A 27,838-nucleotide genomic window follows, 5' to 3' on the forward strand; every position below is an offset into this window, starting at 1 on the left:
GCTTTTCTTCCTTGAAATTACAGATTAAATGATGGCAATGAGTACCTCTTCCAAGCCAAAGATGATGTAAGTTTCTAAATTTTACTTCTCTCAAATACTTAAAAGCTTTCAAGTGTTTGTGAGGAGACAGGCGTCATTCATAGTGTTAATCCAGATGTCCACTGATGGACTGGGCTCCACAGTCACTCACACCAGTGAATATCATCTTGTTGTCCGGAGCCAAGAGAGGAAAGCCAGTGCAGGGTCCCCAGAAGTCGGTGGAGGAACGCCTTGCTCACCCCTCCAGTGGCACAGCCGGGGGTGGTCTCAGGACTGGGCGTAGATTCTGATGCATGGTCAGCAGCCTCCTCGCTGCACCCCACACACACACACTTGTGTCAGCCGTTCATGGTTGTACTCCACCTTGAGGAAGGAGGAATACTTGATAAAAAACAACATACCTAATGCCTTAAATTTGAAAAAGCACCTTCTTGGGTAGGATCTGACACCCTACAGATTGAGACCAGTCTTACAGATTTTAGGACCTTACAGCAGAGTGATGACCTTCAGGTACTGTAAAACTGAATTCTCTTGGGAGGTCCAACCATTCTCTCTCTCCTGTACTGAATCAAAGGTGCATTTAGGAACATTGTCCAGAAATGATTCTGCTTACCCCCTCATTCAGCCAGGTATGCCCATTGCCAAGGCTTCCTAGTAGTCAGGAAGAGGCCCAGACAGTCACTCCAGTGAAGCCAGAATACCTTCTGCCTACGCCTAATAGTTGGCTCTCACCTGTGTCCCCTCCTGTCCAGGAGGAAATGAACACGTGGATCCAGGCCATCTCCTCTGCCATCTCCTCTGACAAGCATGAGGTGTCCACCAGCACCCAGAGCACGCCAGCGTCCAGCCGGGCGCAGACCTTGCCCACCAGCGTCGTCACTATCACCAGCGAGTCCAGTCCCGGCAAGCGGGAGAAGGACAAAGAGAAAGACAAAGAGAAGCGGTTCAGCCTTTTTGGCAAAAAAAAGTGAACTCCTTTCCTTCCTCCTGCCCTTCTCTTAACCTTTTCAGTGAAATTCCAGCATGCAAGCTCAGAACCAACACATTACTCTCTGTGCCTAATGTTCCTCAATGTGGTTGATTTTTTTTTTTTTTAATTTATAGAGCATTTCTGGGGGGTGGGGGAAACACCTAAACACTTATCTCCAAGTCACAAAAGTTTGAGGTGCAGAGGGAAGGCCAGATTTTTTTAATGAAATTATATAGATTAGATCTCAGTATTTAAACTGTTCCTCAATTTTGTGAGGCTGTGTTGGAAATAACCCGCCTCTAGTGCTGTTGGTATGCAAGGCAGCGGTGCTTAAACAATATTTCCTGTGCTCAGCTCACCAGAGACAAAATATACCAAACTCCTGACACCATTCTTTTTCATTTACTTCCGGTGGTTACCCTGAGTCTTGACTATTAGAAGTGCCCAGAGTGGGTCTAACCTTTATTAAACAGGTGGTGTGTTGCGATCTCGCTGCAGCCATTCTGCAGCTGCGCGTTAACTCTGCAGACCAAACCATTTGTACCTGGCATCACTCACTAACATATGACATGCGGCTTTTCTGCATCAACTGCTATGACCGGTTAAGAATGTCATTGTAATGTCATTGTACCGGAAGGAATATAGAAAACTGATACTGTTTTAAATAATCTGTAATTTCAATTTTTTTTTTTTTTTTTTTTTTGCTGAAATACATTATATTGTATGTTTGAGATAATTCTAGTACAAAGTATAATAAAACTAGTTGTATAATAAACCCTTTAAATCATTGGTAAGTGTACAAGTGGTGGACCTAAAGCATCTACTGGACAAAGTAATGTTACTCTAATGGTTACTTGCTCGTGCGCGTTGCCACACTGTGTTATAATTTGCTTCATTACCTTGCTATTTGATACATAGTGTGCATTTCTCTGTCACTGTAACTATTGTAATGACAAATTTTCATCTTACTGCACAATCAAAATGACATTGATAGGAATGAACTCCAGAGGCTGGGCCTGAACTGGGAGCTGGTCGCTCAGGCCTGGTGCTCAGTCGTCCGACCTGTACCTCTCAACTTTTGCCCTATCTGTTAAATATATGCTATGTCATTAAATGCTTTTAAATCTAGCATGGTGACTAATTGTTTTTTTACTCCGCTGCACAGTCAAGCCAAGTACGGAAATCACAAGGGGAAACATACAAATCGATCTGGGTTCCCTTTGGAGTATTTCACAGTTGTATGATACACTGACTTCGAAAACTGCAAGAAACAGGATAATAAATGGGAATGTTTTGTGGTTCGACAGATCCAGATCTTATCTTTTGTTTATGAAAAAGTTATCAGGGAGCTTGCTTGGACAGGGTTGGCTGTCTTTTTCTGTAAAGGGATAGAGATAGTAAATATTTGAGGTTTTGTAGGCTGCCCCTGGCTGCCCCAGGTTGCTCAGCTCTGCTGTTGTGTAGCACAGAAGCAACCATTGACAATGTGTCAATGAAATAGGCATGGCTGTGTGTTCCAGTAAAACTGTTTAGAGACACAAATTGTAATTTCATACAATTTCCACATGTCACATATTATTTTGATTTTTTTTAAATATTTGAAATATGAAATCCATTTTATGTAGATCATACCCCCCCCAAAACAAGCAACGGGCCAGATTTGGCCCGTGGGCCATAGTATGCTGACCTCAGCATAAAGTCATGGGCTCTTTATAAGTGATACACCTGTCCTGTATTTTCTGAGTGTAACAACTCCATACCACATGCACATTTTTTTGCATGAAGCAGCAGTGGATGGGCATCTAGCAAGTTATTCCACAAAGCATCCCAAATGTGGCATGGGGCCTAGGCTGCACAGCTGAGTGGAATCCCCTGCTTTGTCTTAATTCTCGGTGAACTGAGCCCTCACTGTCTTCTCCTCCTCACTTCTCACATGGACCTAGTACCATTCATCTCGCCATGACAGGCTTTGCCTTTGCCTTCCTTAGGCTTGGAAGATGTTCCTTTATCAACAGGCCAAAATGTTTAAATATCTTGGAAACCATCGTGATTAATTATAGTCTACTCTTGACAAATCCTTGCACATGGGAGGAAGTCCACACCAGTAATCCCAGAATTCCATGAGAAATAACATAGCCAGGGGACATTTTGCACATCATGTCAGCAGATCACAGGTGGTGGTTATGAAGACTGGGTTGGTGGCACTTACTTTCTCTTGCTAAGCATCCATGGAGGTCTGAAAGTGGAAGATCCTGGGCAGTCAGAGGAGAAACTGTCAGAAGATCCCAATTGAGACAGATGTGTTCACTGTCATAAGTTCCAGGCCACACAGGGTCACGATGAGCTTCGAGCTTGGTAGGGCAAATAATGGATGATTTGGTGGTAGTTGGTTTTTATTTTGTTCATCACCTCCACTATCTCATTTTGAGGAGTGTGCACATTTGTTTCCATGGCTGCGGTGCTGTGACATTTTACTCCAGTTTTTAGTGATATAGTATGGGTGATAATACCACCCCCCGTGTATAAATCAGAAGCATGGGAAACAGTGAAAACAAGGCTATCGGGATATGAAATGGCATTTTGATTGAGGAAAGGCCACTTTGTGTCACACTTGAACATCTCAAGTTGGGATGCATGTTCTGGTGGCACTTTGTCGTGCTCTGGTTGAATTGGCTGTGGTTACGTGAGGGTACTTAGAGTGATGGTGCTTCTTACAGTCCATGGCATCTTGAATAGATTAAGCAGTATCTCAGAAAGGACGATGGCACACTGTCATCTCACCCAGTTTCTGACATTCATAGAATTGGTCACGTGTGGAGATACCATGACGTGCTTCCCCTGAGTACATTCTGTGCATCTGTTAGTTGGAATTCGTAAATATTTCCCTTCATGTAGTGGCCTAGTCCATTTAGGAAAGGCAGGATAAATGCTTATCTTTCCCATTATTTACATTATTTATACTACTATCCTAAAGCATATTACTTATACTGAATTGGTTCCTATCTTCTAAAGATGAGCAATTTTTAACATATTAAATACAGTAACATAATAAATATATTAAGAGGTTTTTTCCAGTGAACTTACCTCCCTTTTTCTGCTGAAGACATTTTATAGTTTGGAACTGACCTTTCTAAGCATGGCCCATAAGCGCAAAAGGTAATTTAAAAAGAAGAAAATAGAAACTCCATTAGCACTCAAGACTTCTCTCACTGTTGAAGGTCATAGTGAAAATTGATGGTCATGGTGAAATCTTTCACTTGCCATCTCCCAACACGATTTAGCAATGGAATTATCCTTTCTGAAACTTAAAAATGTCCCCTCTTTGGTGAAAGCCTCTTCATGTTGGCTTCAGAGTCCTTTTGATACAACCCTAGCAGTCCCCGTTAGCTTCCTCCCTATCTGGGATAACAAGATGGTCCAAGCTCACCTCATATATTTCATGCCCCCAGACCCACCATCAGCCACTTGTCTAAGACACGGTAGTGGCAAATGGTATTTCAAGACTACAGTCTGAGTGCTTGGGAATGCCCTTGCTACTGTGTTGGTCCTTGTCATATCAGGCCATATCAGCAGATAGAGCTAAAGAAGAAATAACCCACGAGTTGATATTCAAATTCAGGATTATAGGATATTGTCACTTAACATTGTCTAAATTATATCAGAATCTCTTTTTTCACTCAAAATTTTGGCTGTCAAGGATATAGGGGACATACAAATATCCTAAAATTACTGATTGGCTTTATTCCATATTCCACTCAGAAGAGCAATACTCATACCACCACAGATACAATTACTGGGAACAGTTCTTTATTAAATCAAACCTCTTTAAAATTTCAGATTAACAGGAGGGTACGAATAATAGGTTACAATGCTCGCATCTGTTAGGTACAGTCCCTATTGTAGTTGCGTCCCTCACCCAGGAGGTGTGCCGCATACCCTTACATCGTGCCTGTTAGGTGGGAGCACACCAATCCCTCTCCCCCTCTCCCTCTGTCCCCCCAACTTGAATTGGGTTTTTCTTTTGTGGGGGCACGCATTAGTTCATCTGCTGCCTTCACAATAGTATTGACTACATTGGATACTTGCTTTTCCATTCATGTGATATTTTACTAAGAATGTGTTTATCAACTCCATCCAGGTTAATACAAAAGATGTAAAATCTCCAGCTTTCTTATGGCTGAACAGTATTCCATGCTAGACATCTACCGCAGTTTATTAATCCGTTCCCGGGTTGATAGGCACTTAGGTTTTTTACACTTCTTGGTTAATTAAACATTTTGTTTTGCAATACTTGTAGTGCAGTTGTAAGAAATACTACAGTCCCTTTTACCCAGTTTCCCCCAGTGGTAATATCTTGCAACACTGTACAATATCACATCCCCAATATAACCACTGACAGTAAAGACACAACATTTCCATCACAAGCCTCCTTTCTTGTTGCCCTTTTATAACCACACTTGCTTTCTGCCTCCACCCCCTCTTTAGCCTCTGGCAGCCACCAATCTGTTTTGCATTGCTAGAAATTTGTTATTTTTCAACATTTATTTCTTGAACACCTTCAATGTGCTGGGCTCCAGGGATGCGTGGACACCTGTCATTTCTAGAAAGTTATGCCAGTGGAATCATAAAAGATGTCACCTTTTAGGATTCGCTTTTTCTCCTTTCCACATAGGGGTATTGTGTGTATCAATAGTTTGTTCCTTTTTGTTGCTGAATCATACTGCATGGTATGGATGTATCCCTTTACTTACTGAAGGACATCTGGGTTTCCAGTGTGGGGCTATTTTGAACAGATCCGCTATAAACATTTATGTGTGGGATTCTGTATGAATCCTTCCTTTCTCTGGTATAAAGAAATGTCCAGGAGTGCTGAGAACAATTTTACATTTTATATGAGGTCTCTTCATTCTCCTCTTTGACACCATTTTTCGGGTAGTTTTACTTTATCTGCAATGTCTGAGCAAATCGCTCTGTTCTTCTTAGCCCTCATTCAGTCTGGTTAGTTCTACACATAGTTGTGTATTTAATCAGTCTTACTTTGGTGATGGTCACTTTGGTTACCTGACGGTCACTTTGGTTACCTGATGCTCACCCCATATGTGGAATACTAAATTGATTTCAACCCACCGCCACCCACCCACCTATCCCTCCAGTTCTCTGGGTCAAGCACTTCAAGGGCAGTGGTCTTTTCAAAAATGAATCAGGATTTCCCACAGGAGAAATAAATGTGAGCTTCAAAGTTTTTCAAGGTGTAGACCCAACTTAACACAGGCTACCCAAGAAAAATGTGTGTTTTCAACTTGTAAAAGAAAAATCCAATTGACCTGACTGTGAGAAAGAATGCTAACTCCCATTTGTAGCTTTGAATGTTCTTTTTTTTTTTGGTTTTTTTGGCAGGGGCTGGGTTTGAACCCGCCACCTCTGGCATATGGGACCGGCGCCCTACTCCTTGAGCCACAGGCGCTGCCCGCTTTGAATGTTCTTTGTGAACAGGCGGCCTTCTGAAAGAAGGGTTTCAGGAAGTAGAGTAGAGAGGCCTGCTCTCCCCTTTCAATAAAACTAGGGATCAAGATGTGTGAGACGCCACTGCTTCCCTTCCCTGCTTTTCAGGCATTTTCACTCAACTCCACGAAGCTCCACCAACCCCTGATACTGATGAAGTGGGCTGATTCTAGAGAGTTAGTGATGAGATAGAATTATTTAGTAGAATTCCAGTTTTGACTCTTCTCTGCAAGGGAACTTGGAGGAAGTCAGCCTTGGGGGTTCCCTGAGTGGTGGTGGCTGTCGGTGGCAGCTGTCAGCGCTCCTTGCAGACCTGTTGTGAGCTGTCAGGCTTTGCTTTTACGGTCAGGGCAAGTCACAGCAGGAAGAGGACACATAGGCGTTGGACTCTGTGGAGACTGAGGAGCTGGAGGAACTCCCACCGTTCCCTTGCCTGCCCTGTGCCCACAGGCCTGCAGCAGCCCCCTGGCCAGGCTGGCTCAGTGTGCTCTCTTCCCAGCACAGGGCAACCACAGGAGCCTGTGGGCTTGAGCAAGTTTCCACTTGGCTCTCATTTGTCCCTTCAGATGTGTATTACACATCAGAGACCCATTGTGTCTGGGGGTGAGAGTGGGGGAGGTGGAACATGAGTGGAGTTTCCTGAAACCGATTCTTTAAAGGAAAAGGGAATTTTCTCTTACGTAAGCCCACAGGGACTTTCTCCTTGGGGTGGGGCATCCTGCATTCCAGCGTCTGGGTGTTGGGCAGGGAACCTGGGAGCTGTTCTCCACTGGCGCTTAGCCCAATCTGGCTCCGAGCATTTCCCTCAGAGAATATGCTCAGTTCTCAGTCATCATTGTAGTTTCTCTGTCAGGGTGAATTATTTCCAATGTTGCTGTTTTTCAAGCTTTGATTTTTGTGAAGGAAATAGTTGTAGGTTTAAACCTCCCATCCAGAGCCTCATGAGAGCAGACTGTCCTCCGGGCCCACTGTGCATCTGAGCCGGCTCACAGGTGTAGGCTGAGCCGCTCCTGCTGCCATCTGTTACACATGTCTGTCACGTCTCTCTGCTTGGATCTTGGGAGTCTTGTCTTTCCTGGGTGCACATGATTGGGTGTCTTCATCAGGCTTGCTCAGCCTCTGCTCTTCTGGGGATAGAACGTAGGCTCTGAGTCCAGACGGGTTGGAATCGTGGCTCTGTCACCTTCCAGCCCCACGGCCAGTATTCCCTCATCCCCTCTGCAAAGCACCCACTGTGCCACTGTGGGAACATCCCCTGTGGCACTGATGAAATGCTGCACTCCTGTCTGTTTCATCAGAGCTCCAGTCTTATCTTTTAAAGGAGATCCAGTGAGGTGATAAACACCACACTGCATAAATCAGCTCCTGCCCCACAGTGTTCTGTCGGGCTGGGGGTCTTCTGGCTTAAAGCTAAGGTCTTCAGGGCTGCACCTGACTTTGCGAGTGTCTGTGGCCCTATGCTCCCTCCAAGGTGCTGTTATGTGTTAACTCATCCAGCCCTCACAGTGACCCTGTGGGGTAGATACTGTCAGAGCTCAGACCAGAACTGTCACTACAGGGAAAAGAAGACAGCCAAGCCAGGGCAGGTGGACAGAATCTCAGCGAGTCCTGAAGCTCTGGCAAGGGCTAGCTGACCCCAAGACTGACTTGTCCCCCTGCCTCACCTCCATTTAAGAAATGAGGAGCTGGATCTGAACGTCCCAGAACAACTGACTGGGAAAAAAAAAAATCAGTCAGCGGTTCAGGTATGGGACTCTGAACAACTGGTTTTACTTGTTCCCACTCTTTGTTCTCTCCAGACGGGATTTTATCTTGCTAATAATAATAGGTAACATTGGCTATAACGTTGTGCCAGACAGTGTGCTAAGCACTAGGGCTAGTATCTCATCAAACCCTCACCGCAGCTCTAGAAGATAACATTGTCTTGATTGTACAAAGGAGAAAACTAAGGTGTAGAGAGTTAAGTGCTTATATAAATAGCAGCTGGGGATTTGAATTCTGACACATCTGTCCAGAACCCACACTCTTAGACTATACTACCTGGCTATTGATGTCCCTCACCTAGATTTTTTTCCCGCACTTTTCTGTGAGATGAAAACATGACCATGATGGAACCAGTGCCAGCCAAGATGGGTCTCGTGTGTCAACTGTCCCTCTAATGGTGGAGAAAGGACAATACCCAGTGTCTCACTCTGTCACCCAGGCTAGAGTGCAGTGGCATGATCATAGCTCACTTCAGCCTCCAACTCTTGGGCTCAAACAATCCTCCTGCCTCAGCCTCCACAGCATCTTAGGACTACGGGCCTGCACCACCACATCCAGCTAATATATAAAATTTTTTTGTAGAGACAGGGGTCTTGCTATATTGTCCAGGCTGGTCTTGAACTCCTTCCCCCAAGTGATCTTTCTGCCTCAGCCTCCCAAATGCTGGGATTACAGGTATGAGCCACTGCACCCAGCCTGCTCTTCACCAACTCCTTGGGCATTCATTACTCTGGAGTTTAAAATTCAAGCTCTGCTCTCAAAGGTGGGCACAGTGTAATCAGAGGATACTGATTCACTCTCCTGGGCACAGTGTAATCAGAGGATACTGATTCACTCTGATACCTGATTCACTCTCCTTACACATCTTTAGCTGCCCAGATCTGAACTGTCAAAACATGTTAAAGTCCCTTTTGGATAAAATTGAAGTTCAGATGGGGGAGAGAGAATAAATATTTACATGAAAGAGACAGAAGGAAAGAGGAGAGGAAGGAGGCGGAGTGGAAGGGCCTCAGACTAGCTGGGTAGCCTCAGAAATATGGTAAATAAATCACGGCTCAGCATAAAACCCCGCCTGGGTTTGGCTTTTTCAAAAGGAAGGAGGAGAGGCTCCACCTGCATCCTACAGAGACAGGTTTCCTTTCATTTCCTTTGCTGCCAAAAGATGTGAAGAGGCGGTGGGGAACAGGGGGCTGCAGCTCAGATGGTCAGCTTTTCACTCTAGCTCCCTGAACTGGCCACAGGCCCCTCTGTTCTCTCACTTCCATCGTCCCTCTTTCCTCTGACTTCTGTCTCCCCCCACTGTCCGTACATCTGGCTCCTTGCCATCTGTCTGCTCAGCACCTGTGGCCCCATCTACCCCAAGCTCAGAACAGCACTGTATCTTCTGAGGAGCGGGCACCTGGCCGGCTCTTCCTGATCTCCCTCAGCTCACAACCTTTCATTTCAGCAGAGCACGAAAAGACCTTTGTACTGGGACAGGAGGCTGAGCTCTGGATGCCTGTTCATCAGTTTCTCCATTAGACGGCCCGATTAGAAACAGGGGAGATGGGACGGCGCCTGTGGCTCAGTCGGTAAGGCGCCGGCCCCATATACCGAGGGTGGCAGGTTCAAACCTGGCCCCGGCCAAACTGCAACCAAAAAATAGCCAGGCGTTGTGGCGGGCGCCTGTAGTCCCAGCTGCTCGGGAGGCTGAGGCAAGAGAATCGCTTAAGCCCAGGAGTTGGAGGTTGCTGTGAGCTGTGTGAGGCCATGGCACTCTATTGCTGTGTGAGGGCAATAAAGTGAGACTCTGTCTCTACAAAAAAAAAAAAAAAAAGAAACGGGAGAATAGCTTGTCTTCCAGCCATTAGCTGGGGGAGGACTGTTATAATCAACAAAGGCTCTTTCCCACGCTGGGTGGGAGAGACTCCCAATTTTCAGAAGAGGGCAGTGAGGAAGGATGAACACACAGAAGAGTTCATTTTCTATTTATTAAAAGCATACAGGATTAAGGATCCTTGCATTTCAAAACCTCCTGTCAGAAGTGGAGACTTAGTAAGAAAGCAGGTGCTTCATGGTGAGGGGGCTGTATCCCAGCCCCAGGGCTGGCGCCTGGGCACCTGTGTGCCCACACAGATGCTTTCCCTGCCACACGCTGTTCTGACTCTCAGGCACCCAGGACTCCCCAGAGGAACTGATAAATAACATTTTTGAGGGACCTTATTTTTTAAAAAATAAAAATTCCATTTATTAAATAAGCATTTAGTTAATTCATAGTTACTCTCATGAAACATATTGGTAAGGTATTCAACATTTTTAATAGGAAAGACGGTATAATAGAAGCATTTTTAACTTTCTATTTTTTGTTTATATTTATTTTTTTGAGATAAAGTTCTGTGGTGTCATAGTTCACAGCAACCTCACACTTTTGAGCTCAAGTAATCTGTGTGTCAGCCTCCCTGATAGTTGTGATTACAGGCGCCTGCAACAACACCCAGCTCATTTTTCTGTTTTCAGTAGAGACAGGGTCTCATTCTTGCTCAGGCTCATCTCGAACTCCTGAGGTCACATAATCCACTCCCCTCCACCTCCCAGAGTGCTAGGATTATAGGTGTGAACCACTGTACCGAGGCTCACATTCTTAATTTTTTAAACTCTCTAATAATTCACTTAGATCCATTCATCAAACCCTACACAGTTAAACATCTAAGTACCTATTCTGTAGAGTACATTATTATTTTTTGTTTTTTTTCTTTTATTTTAATATACTAAGAAGCTCTAAGCATAGTATTTTTACTTAAATTTACATCATAAAACATTTTGCTGTGTTGCTACAAAGATTTGTGCTTGTTATTTCAAGGCCTTTGTGTAGTTTTGATTGGGTCAATGCAAAATCCATTATTTTAAAATGTTCCCCAAGTGCTAGATATTTAGCAAAAGATCATTCCTGGGGTGGGCTTGCGTGTCTCCTGGCCTTAGGGTGGCTTCAGCTAGCTTGGGGCCTGGCACCAGAAGGGGTGGGCACCAGGACCCTTGGCTGAGCCGTAAGGCCTAAAGGAGGTGGAGCAAGATAACAGCTTCCCTGCAACTGGGCACGGTGAGTCTGGGGAAATAAGACTCCAGGCATCTCTGGCTGGTGGAATCTGCCTATAATCATCCCCTTGAGGATACAGGGAGTCAGCAAGGGACTTCTGGACCTCAAGAGGAGGACAAAAACAGTGGAAAACTGGCAAGTGGTTGAGTGTGTTCGATCAACCTTATCCCGCTGGCAGCCGTAAGTACAAGCAGCAGTGAGACTGCAAACCGGAAAGGCCTTTCCTGTGAACTGTTTCAGTGTTTTTGGACTTGGCACTCAGTTGAACTGCCTTGGGGAGAGCTTGAGCAGGAGTGGAGAATTCTGGGCATTGTCTAGGGCCCCAGACTGAGCCACTGAGCTGGACGGAGCTAATAGTGTTCAGCTGTGGGCCGCAGGGAGCCATTGTGAGAGAACTGCCCCAGCAAGCTCCACCCTCAGGGTCGCAGAGCAAGGATCGGGCGGGAGCTAGTAACCTATTCACTGAGCAGCCTAAAGGCGGGGACTGAGCTGCCTTACAGCCTTAACCTTCAGGGGCAGAGTGAGATAAGTTTTGACACATTGGAGCCTTGGGCTGTTGCCCTGGGTAGAGTACCATGGCATCATGGCTCATAGCAACCTCAAACTCCTGGACTTGGCACAGCCCGGACCTCCATAAGAGCTGCGCCGCAAGCCCCGACCTGTGACCCGCACCCGCCTGGCCTCCGCATGCCCTGACCAGGAACTGCGGGAGCCGCGCAACCCTGCGTCCTCCCTCCTGTACCCTCTCTGCCTCCACACCGGCCTGCTCATCTGGCCAGGGACTCTGGTAGCCGTGTGCCCTCCAGAGCCCTCCCTGCCTCTGCGCAGAGCCCTTCTCCTAGCCAGAGACTGCTGGAGCCTTGGGCCCTCTGTGCCAAAGTCACAGGTGCCAGGCACTCCCAGAACCATGCACACCACCTCCCGCCCTGTTGCTGGATCCAGGGTGTGTCACACTCCGGAGCTGCTTCCACAACCAGAAATCCCTGGTTGGGGCAGCCCCAGAGGAACTACACAGGGCCACTCACTACAAAGATCTAGCAACAATAGAGTGAACCCGCTGGGGTCTAATCTTGGAGAAACACCTCCCCAACTCTGAGGACGGCCAGAGGCAACAGTGAAAAACAATCATGAGGTGAAATCAACAGAAAAACTCTGGCAATATGAATAGTCAGAGTAGATCAACTCCCCCAAGGATCAATGGGGCAGACACAGCACAAGATCCCATGCACAAATAGCTGAGATGTCAGAAAATTGAATTATCTGGATAGCAAATAAGATCAAACTAGAATTCCAAGCAGTAACCCAAAAGATATCTCAAGAATTCAATGAATTACAAAGACCAAATGACCAAAGATTTGGACACATTGAGACAAGAAGTTGCAGCCCTCAAAGATCTGAGAAACACAGTAGAATCCCTCAGTAACAGAATGGAGCAAGCAGAAGAAAGGATTTCTGACATTGACGACAAAGCTTTTGAATGCTCCCAAACTCTCAAAGAGGAAGAGAAATGGAAGGCAAAAACTGATCACTCTCTCAGAGAGCTCTGGGATAATTTGAAGAAAACCAATATTCGTCTTATAGGGATCCCAGAAAGTGACAAAGCGGCTTCACAAGGCACAGAGTCTCTTCTCTATGAGATTATGAAGGAGAACTTTCCAGACTTGCCAAGAGATTCTGAAATTCAGATAGCAGTTTCAGAACTCCAGCATGACTCAACTAAAGTAAGACATCCCCCAGACACATCATAATCAATTCACTAAAGTTAATATGAAGGAGAAAATTCTGAAAGCAGCCAGACGAAAGAAAACCATCACCTACAGGGGCAAGAATATTAGAATAACTGCAGATCTCTCTGCTGAAACCTTTCAAGCTAGAAAAGGATGGTCATCGACTTTTAATCTCCTAAAACAAAATAACTTTCAACCCAGGATCCTGTACCCAGCTAAACTGAGTTTCATTTATGATGGAGAAATTAAATACGTCAATGACATTCACATGTTGAAGAAATAGTTATATAGTTCTGACTTGGTTCTTTCCAAAGGCAGTTTTCTGGGGCACAGATGACTCCACAGATCATATACCCCTTAAATTGCCCCCTTTGGTGCAGGGTGAACATCTCTTGAGCACTTTCCCTGTGGAAATTTTTTTCTCAGGAGACCCACCGCCCTGCCCAGCCTCGGAGCCTTGGTTCAGCCAGTGTGGCAGTTTTAAGAACTTCTCATTTCAGGAAACTGAGACTGGGTCCTAATCTCTTCTCTCACTAAAACCTTCTGGGGACCTAATGCATAGTTTATCACCCCAGCCCAACACATTTGAATCCCTCATTCATAGTTTCTCACTCACACAAACACAAATGATTTATTTTACCTCTTGGGAATTGCTAGGTCAGGAGCTAAGAACATGTTTATAGATTTTGCTACCTATTATTGCTTCTGAAACAGTGTATGCATTTAGTTAACTTGCTATAAACAGAGTGTAACAAGTCCTTACTTAAGTCCTTAGGTCCTTAGGAACTGCGACTTTTAAGCCAAATGCCTTATGCCTGAAGGAACCCGATTTTACCACAGGCTAATTGATATAAGCAAGAGTTAAGTTCCTACAGCATGTTCCTGGTCATAAAACATCTAACTAAATTTAAACTAAAGATCAAAACACTTCTCATATCAAACATTGAAATAAATGTGAGCCGTACATACATTTAAGAAAGATAATAAGAGATGATCTCAAAAACAAAACAAAAACAAAAAGAACATAATATTCCATGATATACATGTACCACTATTTGCTAGTCCATTCGTGGGTCGATGGGCACTTGGGTTTCTTTCATGACTTAGCAATTATGAATTGGGCTGCAATAAACATTCTGGTACAGATGTCTTTATTATATTGTGATTTTTGGTCTTCTGGGTATAAACTTAGTAAAGGAATTATAGGATCAAATAGCAGGTCTATTTTTAGATCTCTAAGTATTCTCCAAACATCCTTCCAGAAGGAACATATTAGTGTGCATTCCCACCAGCAGTGTAGAAGTGTGCCCTTTTCTCCATATCCATGCCAACATTTCTGGTTTTGGGATTTTGTTATGTGGGCTACTCTTACTGGGGTTAGGTGATATCTCAAAGTAGTTTTGATTTGCATTTCTCTGATGAATATGGGGAAAGTGCCAAGGAAGGGGAAGGGAGGGGGGAGGTTAGGGTAGAGGAAGGGTAATGGGTGGGGCCACACCTATGGTGCATCTTAGAATGGGTACAGGCGAAACTTCCTAAATGCAGAATACAAATGTCTGCAAACAATAACTAAGAAAATGCCATGAAGGCTACATTGAACAGTTTGATGAGAATATTTCAGATTGTATATGAAACCAGCACATTGTACCCCTTGATTGCACTAATGTACACAGCTATGATTTAACAATAAAAAAATAAATAAACAAAAAGAAAAAAGAAAAAAAAAAACAAGGAAGATTATGATTTACCTGCTTATTTCGAGTCAAGGTGACAGTGGCCACAGCCTGTCCCAGCAGCTGAAGGTGGGACCAGTGCTGGACACAGGCCAGCCCCTCACATGCTCACAAGCACCCACTCACACGGGGGCCACAATGACAGGCCAGTTCCCAGTGTGCACATCTCTGGACTGTGGAAGAAGCCTGAGCACCTGGAGAAACACGTGCAGACATAGAGAGAGGGTGCAGATTCATGCAGTCGGTGGCCCCAGCCAAGAATGTTTTTTTCCTCAAAGTTAAAATGGTGAAAATGAAACAATGCTGCATGAAATGACATTATTTAAGGACCTGCTGTAATTGTCTTGCCACAGAAATAATTGTTTTGTGAGAATTTTTGGTAAGTATAACATAGCATCCCAAGCTTTTTGTCTGACTACTAGCCAGGGTAAATATTTTCTCCTGTGTTTGCTGTTTCTTTTTCATTTTGCTTGAATTATCCACTTATATTTGATTTACGGAAGATTCTTGGCCACAAGCCACAAACACCAACTCTGGCTAATTTATCAGACAAGGAAGCACCAGGTTTAGGGCTTACACAGCTGGGAACAGAGTCCAAGTCTGCTGGGGGCCAGCTCCTTGAACTCACCACTGGACTCAGACACTGCCGAGGGTCCACCTCACACCACACTGTGCATGGCCCCTGCTATGGAAACTGCTGCCTTTGACAACACCGTGCTGTTGTGGTGGCCTTCACAGCTGCCACCCTGGAACAGATTCTGCTTGGGCTCCAATCCAGAGTCCTGCAGGTGTGCCCATTGGGTAGTACCGGCCTGGACCTGTGCCCCCTACTGCAAGGGAGACTGGAAAAAGACATCCTCACCTGAAAAGGGAAGGTTGTGCCCCCAGGAGGTGAAGATTCTGCAAACACAGGAACGGAGTTGAAAAAAATAGGTAACTGTTTGATTTTCCCTTTGCTGCTTTACTGAGATACCCCAAACTTAATGGCTTAGAGCAACCAAAGTTATTGCCTTAAAGTTCTTCTATAAATTAGAAGTATAATACTAATTATAGTATTACATCAGCAAGTTCTGTTCCTTCAGGGCTGGAAGCTGCCCATGTTCATGGGCATGTGGCTGTCTTCCTCCACCTTCAAAGCCAACAAGTGGTCCTGTCCTTATATCACACCACTTAAACTCTGCCTCATTCTTCCACTTTTAAGGACCCTTGTGATTATATTGAGCCCACCTGTACAATCCAGGATACTCTCCCTGTTTGAAATTCAGTTGATTGGCAACCTTAATCCCAACTGCAACTTTCAATTCCCTTTGCCATGGGATGTAATCTGGGGATTAGGATATGGACATCCTTGGAGGACCATTTTTCTACCTATTATAGTTGCCAAGACATCCCCCGTCCAAAAGCATTGCTGTCTACTGCAGCACCCTTAGTCTATTTATTTATTAGAGTCATTTTGATTTGGTTATAAATGGAAATGCCTTCTCTATGTGTTTACCCTTTGTCAGTTACACAGAATGAAAATAATCCCCCTAGGGTGGCGCCTGTGGCTCAGTGAGCAGGGCGCCAGCCCCATATACCGAGGGTGGTGGGTTCAAACCCAGCCCTGGCCAAACTGCAACAAAAAAATAGCCGGGCATTGTGGCAGGCACCTGTAGTCCCAGCTACTCGGGAGGCTGAGGCAGGAGATTCGCCTAAGCCCAGGAGTTGGAGGTTGCTGTGAGCTGTGTGACGCCATGGCACTCTACCAAGGGCAATAAAGTGAAACTCTGTCTCTACAAAAAAAAAAAAAGAAAGAAAATAATCCCCCCCCGCAAAAAAAAAAGAAAAGAATCCCCCTAGTCTGCTGCTTTTGTATAATACAAAAATTTTAAATGTTTCATTATTAATATTTATTTCATTTCCTGGTGGTTTTATTACTTTAAAGCTGAAGACATTAATCTTCTTTCATAGATCTCATAACTCATTTAGTTTGTGTTTTTAATACAATATTTAAATTTGAATAAATTCATATGAAATTGATTTTGATGTCCTTTATAGGAGGAACCTCTAAATTAATTGTTTTTCTTGATCCCTAGCTGGTTATCCCAATACTATCCAGTAAATAATCTCCACTTGTCTTCTTTTCCTGTAGTAATGTTAATATCTGATTTTGATTAAGCACCCGTATTTACTAAACACCAAGATTGGTACAGTTAACAATATTTCATTTTTGTCTCTTCACAAAAACATAAGGTGAACCCAGGTCCCCGTCAGTTTCACCCCTGAATCCCCAGTATCTAGGACTGTGCCTACCCTAACAGGTGGGCATATAGCAGGCACTCAGTAAGCATTTCTTGAATGATTAAGTAGTTAATAATAAATTTACATTTGAACCAATCCTTGTTGATTTCACCAACTCACTCTATCATCCTTCTTTCTGTATTTGAGGGTCTATTTCTACCTTCTTAACTTTGCTCTAGTGTATGTATTTTTCCCCATAAGCACCACACGTTTTTTAATTGCCTTGTTTAACTCCAAAGGTTTTAGCTATTTTTAAATTTTTATTTATTTATTTATTTAAGACAGAGTCTCACTCTGTTGCCCCAGGCTACAGAGTGATTTTGAAGATTATGATGAAAGAAAGGATCTGATAAAAAAGTCCACTAAGTGACACAGCTTTTGATAATTCTCTTCCTATCAACCATTCAAAATTGAATTCATTTGGACTTTGCTGGTCTTTGGACTTTACTGTGCAAGTAGGGCAAATCTTTAAACTTTCATTTCTCCCTGAAAATTTATAACAGAATAGGGGGTTAATTAATCTGGGGCCTCTTTATAATGTTTGCATTCTATGGTGGGAGGATCTTTTATCCTTTGCTCTCATTTCCTGAACCAACTGAAAAATAACAGGTATGTGGATGAAGGCCAAAACATCAACATTGTTATTGGTCAAGCATAGCTTGCAGGAGGTAGCTTTGTGATAGGGCAAATGGGTTTTGTTACTGAATCTGAGCATATGGTAGACATATCTGCCCAGTTACAGAAGGTGCTGGACCATTTCAGGCCTCCTGTGATGAGGGCAGGATATTTCTTCTTAAGCCTACAACTCAGCTGAGAGCAGACAACAAGAACTCCATGCAGTCAAGGTGGGTTTTGAAGAGCAGAAAGGGGAGGGACTGAACTGGGCTTACCCTTTCCAATCAGGTAAACCACTGACCTCGGGGTGAACTGAATATGTGGGACAGAAAGCAGAAACCACATTAATTCAGCTCCAGGAGGGGGTGGGTACTATTTTCTCTAAATATTACCCAACCTTTGTTCTGTTGCTCTATCAGGTTTTACATATTCTATAATTTACATGTAATTTAAATTCTTCTGCCTAGGCACTGTAATGTAAATATGCATGTTTGTTTTAATCTACACTCTGTGATTATTCGGTTTTCCTAATTCAGAAATACACACTTCAGGTTCACTAAATTAGGCCACTAAATGCTTTAGCTGTCTTTATCTCTGATTAGTAAGAGAGGCTCTGTTAATTAGCAAATGGAAGTCATCAGTCCAAATGAGTTGTAGCCAACACATGGGTTGGAAATTATGAGCAATCCCACTCTTACCTAAACAGGATTTAAAATTTTAGTGATAGTGGATTATAACCCATTGAATAAAATTAAATTCTGTGTGTTCATACTGATACAAATAAATGAATAAATAAATGGAGGAAAAAAGGAAAGTTATTTTTATGCAGTAATAGAAGAAATTCAGCAATAAATATAAAAGAAATGATGAACTAAAGAATCATCAATGTTGCCCAAAATCGTGGGTGAGAGTTTCATGATAAACGGTATATTTACTAGTTTCAAAGTATGTTCCTGGATATTGCTTATTATTATTATTTTTTTTTTGGAGACAGAGCCTCAGTTTGTCACCCTCGGTAGAGTGCTGTAACATCACAGCTCACAGCAACTTCCAGCTCTTGGGCTTAGCTGATTCTCTTGCCTCAGTCTCCTGAGTAGCTGGGACTACAGGCACCCGCCACAATGCCTGGCTATTTTTTTGTTGCAGTTTGGCCAGGACCGGGTTTGAAACTGCCACCGTTGGTATATGGATCCACCGCCCTACTCACTGAGCCACAGGAGCCACCCATGGGTAATGCCTATTAATTACAAAGGGAGAGGCTCAGCACCTATAGCTCAAGTGGCTAGGGCGCCAGCCACATACACCAGAGCTGGCAGGTTCGAATTCAGCCCGGGCCTGGCAAACAACAACTACAACCAAAAAGTAGCTGGGCGCTGTGGCAGGTGCCTGGAGTCCCAGCTACTTGGGAGGCTGAGGCAAGAGAATTGCTTAAGCCCAGGAGATGGAGGTTGCTGTGAGCTGTGTGATGCCACAGCACTCTACCCAGGGTGACAACTTGAGGATCTGTCTCAAAAAAAAAAAAAATATTACAAAGGGAGAAAGCAGTAACTTTATAGTGAAAAATACTGGAGTGCCCTACCTTAACCAAACCGTCAAAATTAGCATCACCAATATATGAGCAAACCAATTTCATATGCTTTCTGATATGATGCCTAGAGAAAGACGTGTCATCATTTCTGTGATGTTCCTGCCAAAAATGCAAAACCTTAATCTAATCATTAGGAAATATCAGATAAAGCCAGATGAGGAATATTCTCCAAACTAACTGGTCTTTATTCTTCAAAATGTCAAGGTCAAGAATGGCAAAGGTATCCACCCAGCAGGAAAAAAAAAATCATTTTATCATAAGGACATTTGCACTAGATTGTTTATCGCAGCTCAATTTTCTTTCTTTTTTTTTATTGTTAAATCATAGCTGTGTACATTAAGGGATACAATGTGCTGGTTTCATATACAATCTGAAATAATCTCATCAAAATGTTCAACGTAGCCTTCATGGCATTTTCTTAGTTATTGCATGTAGACATTCGTATTCTGCCTTTAGTAAGTTTCACCTGTACCCATTCTAAGATGCACCATAGGTGTGGCCCCAACGATTACCTTCCCTCCACCCTAACCTCCCCACTCCCTTACCCTCCCTTGTCCCTTTCCCCATAGTCTTGTGCTATAGTTGGGTTATAGCCTTCATGTGAAAGCTATAATTTAGCTTCATAGTAGGGCTGAATACATTGGATAATTTTTCTTCCATTCCTGAGATACTTTGCTAAGGAGAATATGTTCCAGCTCCATCCATGTAAACATGAAAGAGGTAAAGTCTCCATCTTTCTTTAAGGCTGCATAATATTCCATGGTATACATGTACCACAATTTGCTAGCCCATTCATGGGTTGATGGACACTTGGGCTTCTTCCATGACTTAGTGATTATGAATTGGGCTGCAATAAACATTCTGGTACAGATGTCTTTGTTATATTGTGATTTTTGGTCTTCTGGGTATATACCTAGTAGAGGAATTATAGGATCGAATGGCAGGTCTATTTTTAGATCTCTAAGTATTCTCCAAATATCCTTCCAAAAGGAACGTGTTAGTGTGCATTCCCACAAGCAGTATAGAAATGTGCCCTTTTCTCCACATCTATGCTAACATCTCTGGTTTGGGGATTTTGTTATGTGGGCTACTGTTACTGGGGTTAGGTAATATCTCAAAGTAGTTTTTATTTGCATTTTTCTGATGATTAAGGATGATGAGCTTTTTTTCATGTGACTGTAGATCGTGCATCTGTCTTCTTTAGAGAAGTTTATCTTCAAGTCCTTTGCCCACCCTGAGATGGGATCACTTGTTCTTTTCTTGCTTATACGTTTGAGTTCTCTGTGGATTCTGGTTATTAAACCTTTATCGGAAGTATAACCTGCAAATATTTTCTCCCATTCTGAGGGCTTTCTGCTTGCTTTACTTACTATGTTCTTGGCTGTGCAGAAGCTTTTTAGTTTGAACAGGTCCCAGTAATGTATTTTTGATACTGCTTCAGTTGCCTGGGGAGTCCTCCTCATAAAGTATTCACCCAGGCTGATTCCTTCAAGAGTTTTCCCTGCACTTTCTTCAAGTATTTCTATAGTTTCATGTCTTAAGTTTAAATCTTTTATCCAGTGAGAGTCTATCTTAGTTAATGGTGAAAGGTGTGGGTGCAGTTTCAGTCTTTTACAGATTGCCAGCCAGTTCACCCAGCACCATTTGTTAAATATGAAATCTGTTCCCCACTGAATGTTTTTAATTGGCTTGTCAAAGATCAAATAACAGTAAGTGGCTGGATTCATCTCTTGGTTCCCTATTCTATTCCAGACATCTACTCCTCTGTTTTTTGTGCCAGTACCATGTTGTTTTGATCACTATCGATTTATAGTACAGTCTCAGGTGTGGTAGCATGATTCCTCCTGCTTTGTTTTTATTGCTGAATAATGTTTGGGCTATTCAAGGTTTTTTCTGATTCCATATAAAATGAAGTATTATTTTTTCAAGGTTGTTAAAATATGACAATGGAGCTTTGATAGGAATTGCATTAAAATTATATATTGCTTTGGGTAGTATAGACATTTTAACAATGTTGATTCTTCCCAGCCATGAGCATGGTATGTTTTTCCATTCGTTAACATCTTCAGCTATTTCTTTTCTTAAAGTTTCATAGTTCTCTTTATAGAGATCTTTCAAGTCCTTTGTTAGATAACTCCAAAATATTTCATCTTCTTTGGCACTACTGTGAAAGGAATAGAGTCCTTGACTGTTTTTTCAGCTTGGTTATTGTTGGTATAAATAAAGCCTACAGATTTATGGGTGTTGATTTTGTAGCCTGAGACATTGCTGTATTCCTTGATCACTTCTAAAAGTTTTGTAGTAGAATCCCTAGTGTTTTCCAGATATACGATCATATCATCTGTGAAGAATGAAAGTTTGATCTCTTCTGACCCTATGTGGATACACTTGATCACCTTTTCTTCCCTAATTGCAATGGCTAAAACTTCCATTACAATGTTAAAGAGCAATGGAGACAATGGGCAACCTTGCCTGGTTCCTGATCTAAGTGGAAATGATTTCAGTTTAACTCCATTTAATATGATATTGGCTGTGGGTTTGCTGTAGATGGCCTCTATTAGTTTAAGAAATGTCCCTTCTATACCGATTTTCTTTTTTTTTTTGGTTATTGGCCAGGGCTGGGTTTGAACCCGCCACCTCTGGCATATGGGACCGGCACCCTACTCCTTGAGCCACAGGCGCCACCCTATACCGATTTTCTTAAGTGTTCTGATCATGAAGGGATGCTGGATATTATCAAAAGCTTTTTCTGCATCAATTGAGAGAATCATATGGTCTTTATTTTTTAGTTTGTTTATGTGCTGAATTACATTTATAGATTTACGTATGTTGAACCAGCTTTGAGACCCTGGGATAAATCCCACTTGGTCATGGTGTATAATTTTTTTGATGTGTTGTTGGATTCTGTTTGTTAGGATCTTATTGAATATTTTTGATCAATATTCATTAGTGATATTGGTCTATAATTTTCTTTTCTTGTTGGGTCTTTCCCTGGTTTAGAGATCAAGGTGATGTTAGCTTCATAGAATGTGTTGGGTAGTATTTCTTGTTTTTCTATATTTTGGAAGAGGGCTAGTAATATAGTTACTAGTTCTTCTTTAAAGGTTTAGTAGAATTCTGATGTAAAGCCATCTGATCCTGGGCTATTCTTTTTAGGGAGATTTTGTATAGTTGATGCTATTTCAGAACTTGATATAGGCCTGTTCAAAATTTCCACTTCATTCTGGCTAAGTCTTGGTAGGTGGCATACTTCCAAGTATTGGTCGATTTCTTTCAGATTTTCGTATTTCTGAGAGTAGAGTTTCTTGTAATATTTGTTAAGGATTTTTTGAATTTCTGAGGGGTCTGTTGTTATTTCGTCTTTGTCATTTCTGATTGATGAGATTAGAGATTTTACTCTTTATTTCCTAGTTAGGTTGGCCAAAGGTTTATCTATTTTATTGATCTTTTCAAAAAACCAACTTTTAGATTTATTTATCTGTTGTATAATTTTTTTGTTTTCAATTTCATTTAATTCTGCTCTGATTTTGGTTATTTCTTTTCCTCTGCTGGGTTTGGGGTTGGAATGCTCTTTCTTCTCCAGTTGCTTGAGATGTCCCATTAAGTTATTAATTTCCTCTCTTTCTGTTTTCTTCAGGAAGGCTTGCAGTGCTATATATTTCCCTCTTAGGACTGCCTTTGCAGTATTCCAGAGGTTCTGATAATTTGTGTCTTCATTGTTGTTTGTTCCAAAAATTTGGTGATTTCCTTCTTAATCTCATCTATAACCCATCTATCCTTCAGCATAAGGTTATTTAGCTTCCATGTTTTTGTATGGGTATGCAGATTCCTGTTGTTATTGAGTTCAACTTTTATTCCATGATGGTTTGAGAAGAAGCAAGGAATAATTTCTATTTTTTTTAAATTTGCTGAGGTTGGATTTGTGGCCTAGGATGTGGTCGATTTTGGAGTATGTTCTATGGGCTTATGAGAAGAATGCGTATTCAGTTTTGTTGGGATGAAATGTTCTGTAGGTATCTGTTAAGTCCAGATGTTGAATCGTTAAGTTTAACTCTAAAATTTTTTTGCTTAGCTTCTTTTTGGAGGATCTATCCAGCATTGCTAGAGGGGTGTTAAAATCTCTAACTACTATGGAACTGGAGGAAATCAAGTTACTCATGTCTGTTAGAGTTTCTCTTATATATTGAGGTTCATTCTGGTTGCGTGCATAAATATTAATAATTGAAATCTCATCATATTGAGTATTGCCTTTAACAAATATGAAGTGTCCATCCTTATCCTTCCTTATTTTGGTTGGTTTAAAGCCTATTGCGTCTGCAAATAGGATGCAACACCTGCTTTATTCTGCTTTCCATTTGCCTGGAGTATACATGACCATCCCTTCACCTTGAGTCTATATTAGTCTTTTAATGTAAGATGCGATTCTTGTATGCAGCAGATATTGGGCTTGAGTTTTTGTATCCAGTCAGCCAACCTGTGCCTCTTTAGAGGAAAATTTAAATTATTCACATTAATTGAGAATATTGATAAGCCTTTTGAGGGTCTGGTGGACATTTTTAATCCTTTTGTGACTGTGGAAGTTGGAATTTGATCAGAATTTTCTGGGTGAGTTTACTTTTGTGGTGGAGGATTATGCTGGTCTTTATGGAGGATAGGTCTGAGAATATCCTGAAGAGCTGGTTTAGTTATGGCAAATTTCTTCAACATGTGAAGAAATGATCTACTCTGTTGTTAAAGTATTTAATTTTGCCATCATAAATGAAACTCAGTTTAGCTGGATACAGGATCCTGGATTGAAAGTTATTTTGTTTTAGGAGATTAAAAGTCAATGACCATCCTCTTCTAGCTTGAAAGGTTTCAGCAGAGAGATCTGAAGTTATTCTAATATTCTTCCCCTTGTAGGTGATAGTTTTCTTTTGCTGGTTGCTTTCAGAATTTTCTCCTTTGTATTAACTTTAGTGAAATTGACTATGATGTGTCTGGGGGATGTCTTATTCAGGTTGAGTCGTGCTGGAGTTCTGAAACTGTCTGCTATTTGAATTTCAGAATCTTTTGGCATGTCTTGAAAGTTCTCCTTCATAATCTCATGGAGAAGAGACTCTGTGCCTTATGAAGCCATTTTGTCGCTTTTGGGGATCCCTATAAGACTAATACTGGTTTTCTTCAAATTATCCCAGAGCTCTCTGAGAGAGTGATCAGTTTTTGCCCTCCATTTCTCTTCCTCTTTGAGAGTTTGGGAGCGTTCGAAAACTTTGTCTTCAATGTCAGAAATCCTTTCTTCTGCTTGCTCCCTTCTGTTACTGAGGGATTCTACTATGTTTCTCAGATCTTTGAGGGCTGCAACTTCTTGTCTCAATGTGTCAAAATCTTTGGTCATTTGGTCTTTGAATTCGTTGAATTCTTGAGATACCTTTTGTGTTACTGCTTGGAATTCTAATTCGATCTTATTTGCTATCCAGATTCTGAATTCGATTTCTGACATCTCAGCTATTTGTTTGTGCATGGGATCTAGTGCTGTGTCTGCCCCATTGATCCTTGGGGGGGGGTTAATCTACTCTGATTATTCATATTGCCAGAGTTTATCCATTGTTTTCACCTCATGATTGTTTTTTCACCATTGCCTCTAGCTGTCCTCAGAATGGGGGAGGTGCCTCTCCAAGATTAGACCCCAGCAGGATCACTCTATTGTTGCTGGATCTTTGTAGGGAGTGACCCTATATAGCTCCTCTGGGGCTACCCCAGCCAGGGAGTTCTGGTTGTTGGAGCAGCTCCAGAGTGTGACACACCTGGGCGGGGGTGTGGGTGGGGGTGGGGAGGAGGGTGCGCACCATTCTGGGAGTGCCTGGCTCCCAGTGACTTTGGCTCAGAGAACCCAAGGCTCCAGCAGTCTTTGGCTAAGAGAAGGGCTCTGCACAGAGGCAGGAGGGCTCCAGAGGGCACATGGCTACCAGAGTCCCTGGCCAGACGAGCAGGCCCGTGTGGAGGCAGGGAGGGTACAGGAGGGAGGACACATGGTTGCCTGGCTCCCGGAGTTTCTGGTCAGGGCTTGCAGAGGCCCAGCAGGCGCAGCTCTTACCAGGGTCTGGGCGGGGGCAGATCGCTGATCCCGGTGCAGCTCTTACGGTGGTCCAGATGCTGATTGCTGATTGTGCATAGCTCTTACAGAGGTTCGGGCACCGATAGCTAATCTTGAGCAGCTCTTATGGAGGACTGGGCACCACTACATATGGTGTTTTTACGTTCTTGAGATACTTCATATAGGATACTGGTCTTCAGTTCCAGCCATGTTGCTACTACACGACCCAGCAATTGCTCTCCTAGATGTTTACCCTGGCTTGCCCAAAGTTCCTGATTTCCTCAAATTCATCAGATAGACCCGCTGCTTTTTGACATTCGGAATCTGATTGAGGCAGTGGAGGTTCAAACTGGTGTGGCAGGGCACGCGGGCTGCAGTGGTTCTGGCATGGAGGCCCCGGTGGCAGAAGAGCAGCATGGACTCCACCGGCCACGGGGCAGGGGTGAAGGCCTGGGCCGGGCCTGGGAGTGCCAACCGAGGCAGGAGACCCACAGCTGCATGGTCTTTTTTTTTTTTTTTTTTTTATTGAGACAGAGTCTCATTTTGTCACCCTCGATAGAGTAGAGTGGCATCATAGCTCACAGCAAACTCAAACTCTTGGGCTCAAGCAATTCTCTTGCTTCAGCCTCCCAAGTAGCTGGGACTATAGGTGCCCGCCACAATGCCCAGCTCTTTTTTGTTTGTTTTTTTTTGTTTTTTGTTTAGCAGGCCTGGGTCAGGTTTGAACGCACCAGGCCCAGAGCAGGTAGTCACTCCCTAACCACTGAGCTATGGACACCACCACAGCTCAATTTTCAATCTCCAGGATGTGGAATCAACCCAAATGCCCTTCAAAACATGTATGGATTAATAAACTATGGTATATGTATACCATAAAATACTGTTGGTCTATAAAAAGATGGAGACTTTACATCTTTTGTATTAACCTGGAGAGAGTTAGAGAACATTCTCTTTAGTAAAGTATCACAAGATTGGAAAAGCAAGTAGCCAGTGTATTCAATTATAATATGAAGCCAGTAGACAAACTAATGCATGCCAACATAAGAGAAAAACTCAATTTAATTCAAGTTGGGGGGAGGAGGGAGAAGAGAAATGGGAGGAGGACTGGTATACTCCCACCTAATGGGCACACATAAGCATATGGCTCACCTCCTGGGTGAGGGGCACAACTACAACAGGGACCTTACCTAACAAACGCAAACATTGTAACCAAATCATTTGTACCCTCACATTAATTTGAAATTTTAAAAAAGTTCAATACTGATTTAGGTTGAGCCTTAAAAAAATAGCATGACAAAATAAATTGCGAAGCACAATAGCTTATGTCTGTAAACCCAGCACTTTCAGAGGCCAAGGTGGGAGAATCACTTGAGACCAGCCTGAACAACATAACAGCATCAGCTTCATCCCACCAGATGGAGAATTTGAACTCATGAGGTATCACACCACCAAGGACATCATCCTTCCTTTCCGGGTAATCCACTAGTGCGGGAAGTGGGATGCACCAAACTAGAGGTCAAAGTGGTCATCAAGTCCAACTTCAAGCCCTCCCTGCTGGCTCAGAAGATTGAGGTGAGAATCCCAACCCCACTGAACACAAGTGGGGTACAGGTGATCTGCATGAAGGGGAAGGCCAAGTACAAGGCCAGCGAGAAAGCCATCGTGTGGAAGATCAAGCACATGGCGGGCATAAAGGAATCGCAGATCAGTGCAGAGATTGAGCTTCTTCCCACCAATGACAAGAAGAAATGGGCTCGGCCCCCATTTCCATGAACTTTGAAGTGCCATTCGCACCCTCTGGCCTCAAGGTGCGCTACTTGAAGGTGTTTGAACCGAAGCTGAACTACAGCAACCATGATGTCATCACATGGGTACACTACATTGGTCGCAGTGGCATTTATGAAACTCACTGCTAGCTGCCAAGTGGTAGCTAGCCCACCTCCCCACACCTTCTACAGGTCCGGGTACCACCCCTTTCCCTGTCCCCCACTACAGCAGTGTCTCCTACTCCCTCTTGCTGCCTTCCCTCTGCATCAGCCCCTGAGTCTAGGTCTGGACCAACTACTGCACAAGCAGGAGTGGTGGAGCAATCCCTGGGCTCCCTGGACTCCCTGGGCAGGGGAGTTCTGGGGCTTCTGCTCTTCCAGCCATCTGTCTGTCCTGGCCTACTGCCAGGAGTTCTGAGTTCTGTGACCAAAGGCAGGTGGGCCCCTTTTCCTTCTAACCCCTGTGGCCACATCTCTAGAGTGTGAGGGTTGGCTGCCCCTCACCTTCGAGCTCCCCCAAAGGCCAGTAACAGATCCCCAGCCCTCAATCTCTGCTTTGGGATAGTGTCAGCTTCATTTTGTACACATGTGACTTTGTCCAGTTACAAATCCAATAAACTGTAGAGTGGGAAAAAAAAAGATAAAAAATGATTGAGGAACTGTTCAAGATTAAAGGAGCCAGCGAGTTTTTGTTTTTCCTTTTTC

General features: G+C 43.2%; 1 protein-coding gene and 1 pseudogene across 4 annotated transcripts in view; both read left to right on the top strand.

The window, feature by feature from the left end:
- Nucleotides 1–2,137, top strand: part of SPTBN1 (spectrin beta, non-erythrocytic 1) — a 238,708-nt gene extending 236,571 nt beyond the window's left edge. For all 3 annotated transcript variants that reach the window (XM_053588956.1, XM_053588955.1, XM_053588957.1), the window contains 2 exons: nt 24–66; nt 792–2,137. In XM_053588956.1, coding sequence (XP_053444931.1) covers nt 24–66; nt 792–1,010 — 262 coding nt within the window. In that variant the 3' untranslated portion in view covers nt 1,011–2,137. The remainder of the gene's footprint in view (nt 1–23; nt 67–791) is intronic.
- A 2,008-nt stretch (nt 2,138–4,145) lies between these two features.
- On the top strand, nt 4,146–27,762 carry LOC128584306 (AP-2 complex subunit mu-like; annotated as a pseudogene). Its single transcript, XR_008379671.1, has 2 exons — nt 4,146–4,165; nt 26,763–27,762. The product of XR_008379671.1 is annotated as an AP-2 complex subunit mu-like (transcript).
- The last annotated feature ends 76 nt before the right edge of the window (nt 27,763–27,838 follow it).

This window comes from Nycticebus coucang, chromosome 4 (assembly GCF_027406575.1).
Source record: "Nycticebus coucang isolate mNycCou1 chromosome 4, mNycCou1.pri, whole genome shotgun sequence".
Lineage (NCBI taxonomy): Eukaryota > Metazoa > Chordata > Mammalia > Primates > Lorisidae > Nycticebus > Nycticebus coucang.